We start from the raw sequence: 14,476 nt of genomic DNA, 5'->3' as shown, positions 1-14,476 counted from the left end.
TCTTTCTTTCTTTCTTTCTTTCTTTCTTTCTTTCTTTCTTTCTTTCTCTCTCTCTCTCCTTCCTTTCTTTCTCTCTCTCTCCTTCCTTCCTTCCTTCCTTCCTTCCTTCCTTCCTTCCTTCCTTCCTTCCTTCCTTCTTTCTCTCTCTCTCTCTCTTTTTTACATATTGGATAGATGTACCCTTAGACGTTAGCTCTGTCTTCACAGCAGCTCTTCTCCACTTCTTGTGACCACAGAAATTCTGTACTGTTCTATATGTAACGATAGTGGGGTACCAGTAAATGTTTAAACATACCCCCCTCAGGTCACACATTTATCTAATTTCAATGGTGTGACCCCTTTGTCACTGCTGCTGATCTGCCACCACTGATGACTGAGCTGGAAGAGACATGCCTAGCAGACTCTGAAAAGCCAGGCCTGGCTGTGGAGCATTGGAAATTCAGCCAGAATGACTGATGAGGTACGAATTAAATTTGAGTAAATGGAACTGAGGGATAAGCAGCCGCTGTGGCTGTTATGATGGCAGTTCTAGACAGAGAACACCAGAACATGGTGCAAACGTGCTATTTCTCACTTTACACAAGAACATGAGACAATAACTCAGGGGACCTTGTGCCCAAAGCACACAGTCTTTGGAATGGAAAAGGCTTTTCTTTCTCCTTAAAAAACAAAAAGTTGAGCCTAGTGGCTCATGCCAAATAAAGCCAGCCATGGCTTCATGGTGAGTGCTCGACCAGTGTGAGCTACTACTGTCTTAAAAACAAGCAAATACAACAGCAGGCAAACAACAGGAACAGAAGAGCAGGCGTGCAGAAGCACTTCTAAGGTCCCCTACTTATGCTCCAGTGGGAAACCAGCCACAGAGACTCTGGAGATGAGTTTCCAGAGCTCTGTGGACCACTGCTTAGAAACAGTATGTATCTAAAATTTGTTTCAAATGTTAACTTTACATAAGGAATCACTTTTGGAAGAAATCTGTTCACCACCATGAGTCATTTCAGAAATTAATATTTTACTCTTTTCACCTATCACTGTTAGGTCTGAACAATGGTTTCCCTTCCCCACAGCAGAGCTGACAATGACACAGAGCAAGCTGTCCTTGTGACAGGAGCATTACAGGGCCACAGATATATCTGGATTTTTAAAATGGGAGTCAACATTTAAAAATCAAATTTCACCTATAGAGTTTGAATTAGACCTTTCAAGTAATGGTATTATTTTGTTTGCATCCCTCTGCCCATGAAATCTCAAGTAACTCAGGGCAGCTGCAGTCCTGAGGTGAAGGGGGCCACTTGGTGGAGCCTTCGATGCCAGGAGTTATGCAGCAAGATGAGGGGACCTGTCTAGGACAGGCTAGACCATCAGGGGAGTGGAGGCACCAAGCTCCCAGGACACAATTCATTGTTTCGATAGGAATTCATTCTTAAAATTTCACAAAGTCAAGTATAAAATCCTCAAGTTTACAGACAGAAGCACCTGCAGGGCATTCTGAGTGAGGCGGGGCTACTGCCCATGTCATGTGCTGTGAGCTCCGGAATGGCCCAGCTTCACACACACACAGAGGCCCTTAGGCTGTCGGATACTTAACACAGACCCTTTTAAAAATGTTTTAAATTTACTTATTTGTGCCATCTGAGTGTTTTGCTGGCATATATGTCCGCACACCAGGCCCATGCCTAAGAGTGGGTTGAGTCCTATGGAACTGGAGTTATAGGGGGTTGTGAGCTGCTATGTAGGTGTTTGAATTTGAACCTCAGTCTTCTGCAAGAATAAATGTGCTTAACATAGAACCACTTCTCTAGCCTGTTAGAGGTTGGTCTGATGCATCTTACTAACACTCAAGATCTGGGTACACCCATCCTTGTTGTGCAAACCTACCTGATGGGCTGATTAAATGGCCTCTACCTGGGCAGAGCAGAATGGGATAGGCATGGCTAAGGTTCACAGGCTTGGAGAGGACAGAGGGAATCATGGGAGACAGATGGACTGGAAGAGAAGAGAAAGAAGGATGCCACAATGGGTTAGTGTGGAAAAGAAACCACATGGCCTGGGAGGAAGAACTCCAATAATGTCGTGAAAAGGCCCAGATGAATACAAGCAAGTACCATGGGATTATGGATGGAAGGTAGACCAGATGAGGAGGATTAAGATGGATGGCACTGGATGGGGGCTAAGAGAGGGATGGTGAGGTTATTGAGACAGTATAAGTGAAATATCTGCCCGGCCCAAGGTAAATAAGGCAATTATAACTCTAACAGATGTCTGTGTCTTATTATTTGTGATAGTGGGTTAGATAATACCACAGTGATAATCTTAGGGCTAATAATAAACTTCATATACCTAACACTAGTTTATTTTTTTTAATTTACTACAACACTAGCCCCTAACATGAATTTAAAAAAAGATTTAAAAAGATTAAAGATTATATTTTAGAAACATCTCTCTCTCTCTCTCTCTCTCTCTCTCTCTCTCTGTGTGTGTGTGTGTACAGGTACATGTATGTCACGGTGTATATGTGGAGGTCAGAGGATATCATATGGAAAGTAGTTCCCTCCTTCACCATGTGGGCCCCAGAGACTGAATTCATGCTTTTAACAGTGGCAAGCACCCTTACCTGCTGAGCTACCTAACCCTTAACACGGATTCTTAATGAGTTTCTTCAAAATATGTTTCACACTGAATTTTGATTTGTTCTCTTGCCGGCTGCCTCTCCCCCTCCTTTCTTCCCTCTCTACAACTTAAGTCCTATAAAAGCAGGAATAACTCGCCTTACTTGGTGGTACACATCTGTAATCCCAACCTTGGGGGGCTGAGGCAAGAGGTGTCCCCTAACTAAGTAAACCAACAACCAGCCGACAAAGCAGGGTACGTCAACAGACTCTTGGCTTTTTATATACTTTATAATATCTTCCTTACCCCAAATTAGTCAGAATTTAAAATATCTTCAGTTAAGAAGGTTAAACTCCAGGAAGGACATTTCTCTGTAAAATACTTTACTAACTTTTGATATTGGCCCATCCAGCCATGCTAATTATTAGTCATGCAGTGTAATTAGTTTTAAAGGTAAGTTGATGCCAGTAGGAAACAAATCTCTATAGTGTGTGGCTGTGTGTTCTGTAACTTATGTCCAGCATCTTTTCCGAAGAACAGGCAAACCAATCCATGTGTCTGTGTGGGCAGAATGAAGGTGTGGTAACCAGAGAGATGGAAAGGAAGGTGTGCCTGGGGGCAGCACGAGGTTTGTGCTTCAGCACAGACCGTGAGGACAGACCTTCATCTGCAGGTCCTCTTGTTCTTGCTGATACTTCCGGATTAGTTCCTGGTGTTTTTCCTTTTCAATGTCAAGTTGCAGCTTAGCTTCTTTCTTAAAGAGAAGAGCTTGCTCCTGGAACTCAAGGAGATGCTGGTTTCTTTCCTTGGTGAGCTCAGCTTCAATCTGGAAAAGAGCATGTTAGAACACACAAGGCCAGTTACCTTGAAATGAGTACATTCAACATATTCTCAGACTCCAATGTTTAAAATAGCCAAACATCAACTTTTAATTGAAGTACTTTCAAATTTCTAGTATTAAATATTTTAACTTAGAAAGTTAACCTTGGGCCAAATATTCTAATAACTAAAACTGAAAACGTAGCAGATGCGACAGTTTTTGGAACTACCAAGACCTCAGTCATTTATACTTAAAATGGCTAAAAGCTTACTCACACAGGTAACTTGCTCTTCATCAGGAACCCAGAAAAATAAAACAAAAAACAAAAACCACCCCCCATACTGAGGTTAGACTATGCTCAGCTGAAAAAAGAACAAATGCTTAAGTTTCAAGTGTCTCCATGGATGGTCACCGTGGGCTATGGAGTCACACACAGGCTGACATTTTTCACGTGAGTGAGGCTAGAACAAAGGGAAAACAGTGACAGAAGAAGACAGTGATGTCCGCAACCACATGCAGACTCAGATAGAATCGCAGTGCTGGAAGGGACTTCAGAAAACAAGTAAGGACTTCAGTTTGAGGTGGAGCTGACGCTTGCTGTGTGATCTTAAGTTTGTGACCGTAAGCTCTCCTGGTGGGATTATAACTAGTTCCTTTGGGGGCCTTTATGAGGATTAAATGAGGCAAAGCATCCGAGTAAGGCTGTAGCATGGGCAAGAATTCAACAGCCAGCGGAGATTGCCTTCACGTGCCAGCCCTGCGGTCTCTACCACAGAGCTGACACAGAAGGATGTTCCACGGTTCCTCGCGCCTCACAAAACCATAACTCACTCCTTCCCCCGGCAGGAATTTCCATTTCTGAGCATTAAGCAGTTTTTCCTGTAGTTGAGCCAACATCTCCTTCAATGTGGCTTTTAGCTATTGGCTTTGGCTCTATCTACTAGAGCAAGAGAGAGAGCAGAAACCTGCGATAACAGAATCACTCAACTGTATATGTCTTCTTCTGAGACCAGATGAGATCCTAACAACTCCAGGTCCACACTGAGCCATGCTCAGGTGATTAGTTCTATGGGGTGTGGTCAATGCCAGACAAACTGGGAAGAGAGTGTCAAAGCTCACTGTTTCTGACTGTGATTCTGGTCAGTTAGGGAAGGAACAGGTCAACCTGAATTTCTCAAGGAATCCCTGAAGTTGAGATACCAGGACACAGAAAGTTTGTTAAAGTTTACAGGAAGCCCTTTAGTTTAAATAATGTGAGTTAAGAGACTAGCCCCAGAGTCAGTTTGCCTGGAGGACAGAAATGGAAAATGTAGACTCAACAAGAGAAGATAGTCTGGCCCTCTGAAAATACATTTCTACACTGTTTGCAGAAAGGTTACTGGTGATCTTGAAGGGACACCAGGGCACTGTTCAGATGGAAAGAACACGCTTCTGAAGACCAGGCACTTGCCAATGTGTGCCTTCGGTAGACAATCACAGGGAAGCTGCAGAGTGGGAGTCTGGACAGTGGCCCTCACTTTCCCCATGTCTGGACACAGCACGCCTTCCCAGCTCTCCCTCCTCTCCACACCCAGCAGAAGATGTCTTCATGCCATTATCATGCCTCTCTTTCCACGAGTCTGATTCTCCTGGCAAAGGCCACTTTGTTCTCTCTCCAGTCCATGTTGTGTATGGGACACAGTGTTCTTCACAAAGTAGAGATTATTTTATTCTCTTAGTGGTTTCTTAATGCTTTAAAAATAAAATCAAAACTCCTCACATGAACTCCTCACCTGTCTCCCCACGTGCCTACACAACATAGTTGTTAAGGGCACAGATTCAATGTTTGTTTACTTTCAAAAGCCTGGGAAATTTCTATTAATGACTAACTCAGTTTCACTGTAGTCAGAGAAAATACTTTGTATGTCTTAAATCCTTCAAAATGTGTAGCACAAAATACGGTCCATTTCGACAAGTGCACATAAAAAAAATGTGTACAGTACTAGGCAGTGGAGGACTCTACAAATATCTCATATCAGGTTTGTTAATAGTATTTCTAGGGTAGCTTTAAAAACTGAATTAATATGCTATTTCCATACTATTTTTTCTTTCTTTTTTTTTTTTTTTTGGCTATTTTCTATCTGTCATTAAGAAAAAGAGGCTAACTTCTGGATTGTGAACTTCTTTTTCTCCTTGCAGTTCTATCAGTTTTTGCTTCATGTATTAATATATATTGTATATATAATTTTATATGTGTGTATATATGTTTGTGTGTGATTCTGTGTAGCATATATGTGAGCCCATGAGCACACTGCCAAAGCTAGAGAGAGACACGGAGTGTCCTGCTCTATGGCTCTCCACTTGACGCAGGGTCTCTTCTTGAACTTGGAGCTAGGGAGGACGGCAGCCAGCAAGCTGAAAGCAAATGCCTATCTCTGCATCCCGCAGCATGGTGAGAAGCCATACCTCGCTTTTGACGTAGGTGCTGCGACCTGAATTCATTTGAGCATTTAGGGTTATTATGTCCTTTTACTGAGATGACCCCTTTATCATGATGAAATGATTTTTACCCCTGGCAATATCTTTTCTGGTGCTGGGGATTGAATTCAAGGCCTCGCTTTTTCTAGGTAAGTAAGTGCTCTACTATTGAGTTGTACCAATAGCCTTCTGATTTTTTCCTTTAATTTTTTTTTTTTTAATTTAAACACAAAACCCAAAGACAGCTAAAACAATCCTGAATAATAAAAGAACTGCAGGAGGTATTACAACCCTCAATTTTAAGTTGCTCTACAGAGCTATAATAATAAAAACTGCATGATATTGCCAGACATGTCAATCAACGAGATAGACTTGAAAACCCAGATACATGTATGGGACACGTGAGTTTTGACAAAGAAGTCAGATACACATACTGGGAAAAGACAGCATCTTCAACAAACAGTATTGGTCAAACTGGTGTCTGCAAGTCCTAGAACGCAAAGTAGATTCATACTTATCCCTCTGCACAAAGCTCAACTCCAAGCGGATTAAAGACCTCAGCATAAAACCAGACAGACTCAGCCTGATAGAACAGAAGGTGGGGAAAAGCCTTGAACTCACTGTCACAGGAAAAGACTTCCTGAACTGAACATCATTAGCAGAGGCACTAAGACCAATAATTAATAAATGGGACCTCATCAAACGAAGAAGCTTCTGCGTGGCAGAGGACACTGTCATTCAGACAATGTGACAGCCTACACAATGGGAAAAGATTCATACGAATAAAAATCACATATAGAATTAATATCTAAAATATATAAAGAACTCAAAAAAGTAGATATTAAGAAACAATAAAATGGTATAATTAAAAATGGTATACAGATCTAAACAGAATTCTCAAAAGAGGAAACTCAAATGGTTAAGGAACTCAAATGGCAAATATTCAACAACCGTAGCTTTCAGGGAAATCCAAATCAAGACTACCTTGAGAGTCCATCTTACACCTGTCAGATGACTAAGATCATCTGTGACAGCTCAGCTGATGAGGATGTGGAGTAAGTGGAACATTCATCCATTGCTGGTAGGAGGGGTAGAAGGAAGGGAAACTGTAATGATTAAATACTATGTAAGAAAAAACGTTGAAAAGAAAAAAACCTTTTTAGTTACGTATGTGTCCGTGAGGGGTTGTATACATAAGCACTGGCGAGAGACAGCGGATCCCCGGAGCTGGAGATTCAGATGGCTGTGCTCAGCCCAACTTTGATGCTGGGAACTGAACTTGGGTCCTCTACAAGATGGGGACATACTATTAACCTCTCTCAATCTTTCTAGCCTTCTGAATTCTTTAAAAATAAAGGAAGGAAGGAAAGAAGAAGAGAAGGAGGGATGGAGGGAGGGAGGAAGGAAGGGAAGGAACGAAAGAGAGAGAGAGAGAAAGAAAGAAAGAAAGAAAGAAAGGAAAAAAGAAAGAAAAAAGAAATTATCTTTTTTTTTGTGAGAATTTGCATCACAATGTCCTTTGGTGTGTTTGCTTTTTTTGTGCTTGTGGCCTGTTGAGCTTCGTAAATTTATTTTTATTTAATTCATCAACATCTCACCATCATTTACTTAGCTACTTCTGTCTCCCTTCTCTTCTCTGATCTTCAGGAATTCTAGCCGCATATATCAGACCATTTGTGGTTCCTCACAGCTCACTAACTGATGGTCTGCTTTTTACTTTCTGAGGCTTTAAAGGAAAATCTTGTTTTAATTGAAAGGCTTTTCTTTCTATTCGCTGTGTTTTCAGGTACACTGGACTTTTCTTGTGGGATGTCTAATTTTTTATTAGTCCAATGTACTCTTGTCTGAATTGCAGTTTTCAATTTACATCGTGTTTATAGCTTGCATGACTAAACATGATGAAAATTTCCTTTACCTCTTTGACATATGGCAAGCACTCACGTCAACTGTTTTAATGTTCTTATCTTTTAACATTAACATCTGTGTCTGAGCAATTTAAAATATTTAACTTTATTTTATGGGAGTGAGTGTTGTGCCTGCACGTCTGTCTCTGCATCATGCATGTGTAGTGCCTATAGAGGCCAGAAGAGGGCATCAGATCCCTTGGTCCTGGAGTTACAGTTGCGAGCTACCGTATGGGTGCTGGGAACTGAACCCAGGTCAATCTCCAGCCCCTCTGGGTCAGTTTTTAGTCCCTGATTTTTCATGTCATTATGAGTTCTATTCTAGTTCTTGCTGTGTGTGGACATCGTGGAGTAGACCCCAGGCACTGTGAGCTTCACCCAGCTAGGTGCTTGCGCTTCAGCACGGTTTCTCTTCCAGAATCTGGATATGTTAACATTTCTATGAAAGTGTGAGGAATCTATTGGAGGACACAGTGAAATGTCAGCTTATTTTAGGTTCTCCTTCTGACATTTGTGAGGCTCAGAGCACCAATCAAGCCTAACAATGCCCAATAATGGAATGCCAACTAAGGAAGAACCTTCTGGGTGTCCTGTGTATTACAGGCTTTCTAGTCAGTCTGGTAAAAACAGGCTAGTGCCTGGCTGTCTGTGAGTGTTTGAATTTTCACTTCTCTCAGATTACCTTCCCTGGCTAAAGTTCCCACATGTACTTCCTAGATCGCCTGCATTCCTCCTCTTTAGACCCCTTCTCCAAATACTACTTTGAACACTGTTGCTACTTTGATCTCCACAGACTCCTTAGTTCAAGGAAGACGCCAAGCATAGCCTGTTTCCTACTCTCCCGTGTCACAGCCTGGACACTGTCAAGGGACTGAGCTACCACAGTGACAGGACTGTCACAGTCAGTCAGATGTCTCGAAGCAGCTGTTTTCTGTTTTGTTTTGTTTTGTTTTTTCTGCAAGGTTTTGTTTGTTGTGATGGAAGAGTAAACAGGCGGTTGTGAGTGTACCCTGGAGAAGCACAGAAGTCTTGGCTTTGCACTTAGATCCTGGAGAATGCTGTTGACGTCTGTCATTTCCTTGCTCTCTAGCCTTCATATGTTACCTAACGTCTCCCATCTGTAGAACTGAAACAATGATGTCATAAAAATTAAACTCATAAAAACTATACTCCTAAAAAGCATTCAGCACAAAGCCTGGTGTACAGTAAGCGTTCTAATAGCGGGGACTACTTCATTGTCTGGGTTCATGGTGTGTATCAGACATTCTTTGCAGATGATTCTAGATCTAAACTATTTAGATTTCATGAATTCAATCATTAAAATTATGTATATAATTTAAAAAGTCAAACTGTGCCCTCAGTATTGTAGCCATATGCTTATGATGTACAATTAAAAGTGACATTATATATAAATGACTTCATCTGGTCAAACTTTGTATTTTGTGTGTTAGCCATTCTCCTTTATTGGTAGCAAATTATAACACATTGGGAATCATCAGACCATTTGCACTGTTTACTGAAAAAAGAATGAATTTTGTGTTTCTTATAATTTGGAATTTATTATTTCTTTTTTGTTTGTTTTTGTTGTTGTTGTTGTTGTTGAGAAGGGTTTCACTATGTGTAGACCATGCCGGCCTCAGATTCACAGAGATTCTCCTGTTTCTCTCTCCCCAGTGTTGGGATTAAAGATACAGGCTACCAACCTGGCAAATTTAGGATTTATTATTTATTGAATTGAAGTTTACTCCTGGGCATTTCACTGTCAATCTAGTTATTCTAGGCAGGAAATAAGGTTTTGTTTGTTTTTCAAAAGGCCTATGTACTAAAAATGAGGTCATTAGTAAACTTCCAAAATGTTTCTAGACTGTAATATGTTAATGATAATCTAAGAAAATATTTGTTTGGAAATTGTCTGCTATACTAAAAAGTGAGTGTCAACAAATGATATAAACTGGTTATACAATTATTCAGGCAACAAGAGGATTTTTTCATCACAAAATGTTAAATGAATAGTAACAATATTGTGCATTTGGAACCAATTTTAAAGGTTCATCGTGCCCATTAATTTGCTTTCTTTGTATCTAAGCAATACTTAAATAAACAAAAATTCATGACAATTAGTAAACAGTTATTTTAAAATGTGCCCTCTTTGTTGCATAGCAACTATTGATCCTATTATGTGTTTTACATACTCTAAAATAATTAAGCCAGACACAAATTGCTATCTACTTCTTAAAAACTTTAAAAGCATTTAAGTTATTAAGTTTATTCTAATTTGTGCATTATATATTTGTAAAGAGAACATTTCATTCCTACGCAAAGGCACAGTGACCCAAGAGAGAGATGACAATGTCATATTAGTGATTCTCTTTTCTCATGAGAGGACTTTTAGGGAACTTTTTATTCATAGTCTTAATAGCTAACACGGTCAAGACATTCTTACTATTCTCTGGCTTTACTTGTCTGACCATGATTTACTGCTGGCTAAATAGTAACATTTAATGAGAAGCAATGTCCTCCCAACAAATGAGAAATCCATCTATACTATAGGAAATTATACATGCCAGAGGACATGGGGGTGATCAGCATAACGTGTGAGAGAGACAGCAAGCACTTAGGAGGAACTTACCCAATATTACCCAGGATTCTTTTCACCATCAGGCTAGCTTTGTATAAAGCAAGAATACTGAATTTTTAAATGTCAGAGGCTAGCACTAGCTTGATCTCTGAGTAGGACTAGACAGAGCCATAAAGACCCTTCTTCAGTGTGAGTGTGGAGAGTGTCTCAGGGTAGGCAGGAGCATTCATCTCTCTATTCAGTGTAAGTGGAAGACTTCGGGGATTGGAGAAAATGACGGCCATAACTCTATCCTCATTAACTCTGCCATAACAATTTCTGAGTCAAAATATAGGCCATTCAGAGAATAGCATATTAAATATCCACAAACTGCTCTCATCTCAAAGAGATGAGATGAAAGAGCTGCTTTCATCTCAAGTCCTGTGGCCCTCACAGACTACTTTTCCAGGCCTTTGCCAAAGTGCCAAAACTAACCTAGCATCTGCACATTAAGAGACAAGCCTCCGTTTTGCAATGGTTGGTTGACAGTTTGGATGGTGCTGGAGTGGAAGCGAGGGCCTTGTACATGCTGGGAAGATAATCTGTTTGAGTATTGAAACGTTCAAAAGATAAGGAGCAAATAAGTGAACAAGAGAGAGCCATCCAATTAATTAGACCAAGAATCAAGAAAAATTCTAAGTGGGAACCTTACACAAGAGAAGGTCTACTATATGAAGAAAGACTGGGCATTTACAGCAACTTCTGCCCATAGTCTCAGACCTTATTCCCACCTCTGAACAGCTCTGTGTAATAGTGATTGTCTTCCTTACACCGCATCTCTCCCACCCAGGCTGGCCTCAAAGTCAGATTCTTCCCGCCCCAGCCTTAGCAATGGGTAAACAGGTGTGTTAACACCCTAGCCAGAGGTCATCTGATAGTGATAGTCTGACCATCTAAGGACAAGGGAGAAGGTGTTGATTCATAGCAGTTTAGTACTGGTTGAGGAGGTCTGGGAACTAGGAATGGAAGGGACACATTTGGAATGCGGCAGAGCCATTAACATTGCATTCGCGGTTTCCATGCACTGGGTGGCTCACTGAGGGAGCACACACGAGGCTTCAGCTTGAAGGTGGCTGAGGTTACGGGCAATAGGATCCAATCCCCAAGAAGAATCTGACAGGAACTGAACGAATCAGGAAGAGCACAGGCGCATCACCTGAAGCTCCAGCCTTGGAGAAAGTGTAAACCTGGGAAAACAGTGGTGCTGGGGGCTGCGTGTTCACAGGCAGTGCTCTGCCCACCATGTTCATGACCTTGGGTTCCAAAGCCAGCACTAGCCCCAGTTTGTTGCAACGAATGATAAAACTGAGGAAGAAGGCCTGTGCTGGGTACAGACAGCACTAGAGTCAAGAAAGGTGGGAGGGCTTAGGCTCAGTGTGAAGGGTGGTCCCATGGGTCAGTGAGGAGTGCTGAAGTTTGTGAGCAGGGTTGTGCAAGCTGAGAAAGTGGGGACTACTTAAAAAGTGTGACTTTGTTATTTACATATAGTGAAAAATACAGCAAAGGCCAAAGACCACAGTGTATCTTTTTCATGCTCTGAGGGCAAATAGTTCTTAGTGGGAGAAAGAGAAATGTTTGTTCATTACTGTACCAGAGTAAAAGGATCAAAATTTCATAACTAATAATTTAAAATAATTTCTCTTAAAAGCGAAGAAATGAGAATTATGGGTATTCTATGCTTTAACAAATACAATCAAATGCAGATTCTGACACTTGCTGGAAAAAGTAAACATTTAAATATTAAACTTACATTTTCCTGTATAAGAACCAAGAAATATTCTAACATTACTAGATTTCAAAATGTAATTTTTCTTTTCCTTTTTTCTTCCTACCACATTGTCTAATATTTTGGAAAATACTTATATCTTAAGTATATTTGGAGTTGGAAATTCCACATGGACTCAAAAGTATACACAGAAGCAAAGAAATCTATCTGGAATAGTCTTCTGGCAGATGGACAGAGGGTTTCAAAAGCAAGTAAGACACACGCTGATGAGAGCCAGTGTTACCTTCTCCCTCCAGCTATCATCGCTCAGCAGCTTCTGTCTCAGGGTTTCCTGCAGCTGCCTGATGCTTTTCTGATGAGAAACCAGCATCATTTCCCTGAAAACCACAAACCCAACAGATGAGTCGGGACTCAGCCCTCACAACCCTCCAAAGTTGCAATTCCTGTCCCTGGAGGGTATTCTTCTGCACCATAATATTCTCTTTAACAACATAGATATCACTTTGGATTGAAATCCCAGTCACCTGTTATTTCTGTTGCTCTATCCATGCAAGAGCAGATGGCCAGAAGACAAGCATCAACAATTATTTTTTTAAACTGAAGTCAAGGGTGGAGGAGATGCTCTGTTGGTCTAGTACTTTCCATACAAGTGTGAGGAGCCAAGTTCAGAACCCCACATGGAGCCAGGCGTAGTAGCATGCTTCTGTGAATACCAGAGCTCCGACAGCAAGATGGGAAGCAGAGACACAAGAACCCCAGAAGCTCTCCAGCCTGCTATCTTGGTGTCCACAGAGGCGAACAGAAGGTGCTGCCTCAAACAAGGTGCAAGGTTCAACACCTGAGGTTGTTCTTTGTCTATGTGCAATGGCACGTGCACGCCCACGTGCGCGCACACACACACACACACACACTTTCCACCACACACACAAGATTTTTTAAAAGCCCTGAAGTCATATCAAGTAGCTTTTTCAATCATGTTGCAATAAAACTAGAAATCAGTAAGAAAAATTTCAATACAATATAAGCAAATGAATGCTAAATCACTAATTGTTGAACAACCAATGATCAAGAAATACATTTAAAATTTTCCTGAAACAAAAGAGTGGAGACACATACATCAAAGCTATGTCACAGGGCAAAAACAGTGTCAAGACTCAGGTTCAGAGAAATCAATAACTGTGTGACAGAAGCAGAAAACTGTAAATATGCAGCTTACAGCTACATTTCAAAGAACTAACGAGCAAGAACAAGCCAAACCAAAAATCAAAAGAAGGAAAGTGATAATAAAATTCAGATCATAAGAATATGAAATAGATAATAAAAAATACAGTCATCGTTTGCTTTCTGTTGCTATGATGAAGACCATAAGCCAAAGTAACTTGTGAAGGAACAGGTTTATTTGACTTACATGTCCCAATCACAGTCCATCACTGAGCAAAGCCAAGGCAGGAACTCAAGCAGGGTAGGAACCTGGAGGCAGGAACTCAAGCAGGGTAGGAACCTGGAGGCAGGAACTCAAGCAAAGACGGTGGAGGAGCACATACTGATGTGCTCCCTATGGACTTCTCAGTTTACTTCCTTATACAAGCAGAAACACCGGCCCTGGAGACACACCACACACCCCAATCACTAATCAAGGCACTGCCACCTGCAGGGCCACGGCTGCTCCAGGGAGCCCGAGAGACCCAGAGAGGCTCTGAGGGGAGGATGAGCATGCAGTGTGCTCAGCACCCCTGGAACAACAACAACAAAAGCAGGTCTTATGGAAAGATGCTTTTAAAAAGTGGTTTCATGGAATTGGAAAAAAAGTGGTGGAAGGAATGGCATGCACAGCAGAGTCAAGTGGGACTAGAGGCATGATATGATAGATGCATTTTTTTTTCATTTGAGGTTCCCTCTTTTCAGATGAGCTGATCTTGTGTCAAATTGACACAAACCAAATCAGCACAAATACAAAGATCAAAATGTGAATGGCTGGGGACTGGGTAGATGGCTTAGCAGTAAAAATGTGTACTGCTCGTATAGGGGCCCTGAGTTGGCTCTTAAAACCCTCAGAGGCTGGGCTAGTCATTGGTTTGCCATTCCCTCAATCTCTGTTCCATCTTCATCCCAACATTTCCTTCCTGTAGGCAGGACAAACTGTGGGTCGAAGGTTTTGTGGGTGGGTTGGTGTCCCCCTCCCTCCACTGGAAGTCTCACCTGGCTACAGGAGGAGGCAACTTCAGGCTCCATATCCCTGTCACTAGGAATCTCAGTTCGGGTTACTGCATAGACTTCTGGGAGCCTTCCTTGTCCCAGAGATGCTCCCCACTGATTTCAGATTTCCATTCTCTCTCCAGGTC

At 41.4% G+C, this 14,476-nt stretch overlaps 1 protein-coding gene across 1 annotated transcript in view; it reads right to left on the bottom strand.

Annotated features, from left to right (window-relative positions):
* Lekr1 (leucine, glutamate and lysine rich 1) overlaps window positions 1-14,476 on the bottom strand; it is a 175,612-nt gene that overhangs the window by 13,638 nt on the left and 147,498 nt on the right. The window contains exons 10-11 of the mRNA XM_055596834.1: window positions 12,418-12,511; window positions 3,272-3,436 (exon numbers count right to left, since the gene is read on the bottom strand). Coding sequence (XP_055452809.1) covers window positions 3,272-3,436; window positions 12,418-12,511 — 259 coding nt within the window. The remainder of the gene's footprint in view (window positions 1-3,271; window positions 3,437-12,417; window positions 12,512-14,476) is intronic.

Source organism: Psammomys obesus, unplaced genomic scaffold (assembly GCF_907164565.1).
Source record: "Psammomys obesus unplaced genomic scaffold, mPsaObe1.curated_primary_1811, whole genome shotgun sequence".
Taxonomy (NCBI): Eukaryota; Metazoa; Chordata; class Mammalia; order Rodentia; family Muridae; genus Psammomys; species Psammomys obesus.
Note: the sequence above shows the minus strand (reverse complement) of the source record. Positions and strands in the feature narration are given on the sequence as shown.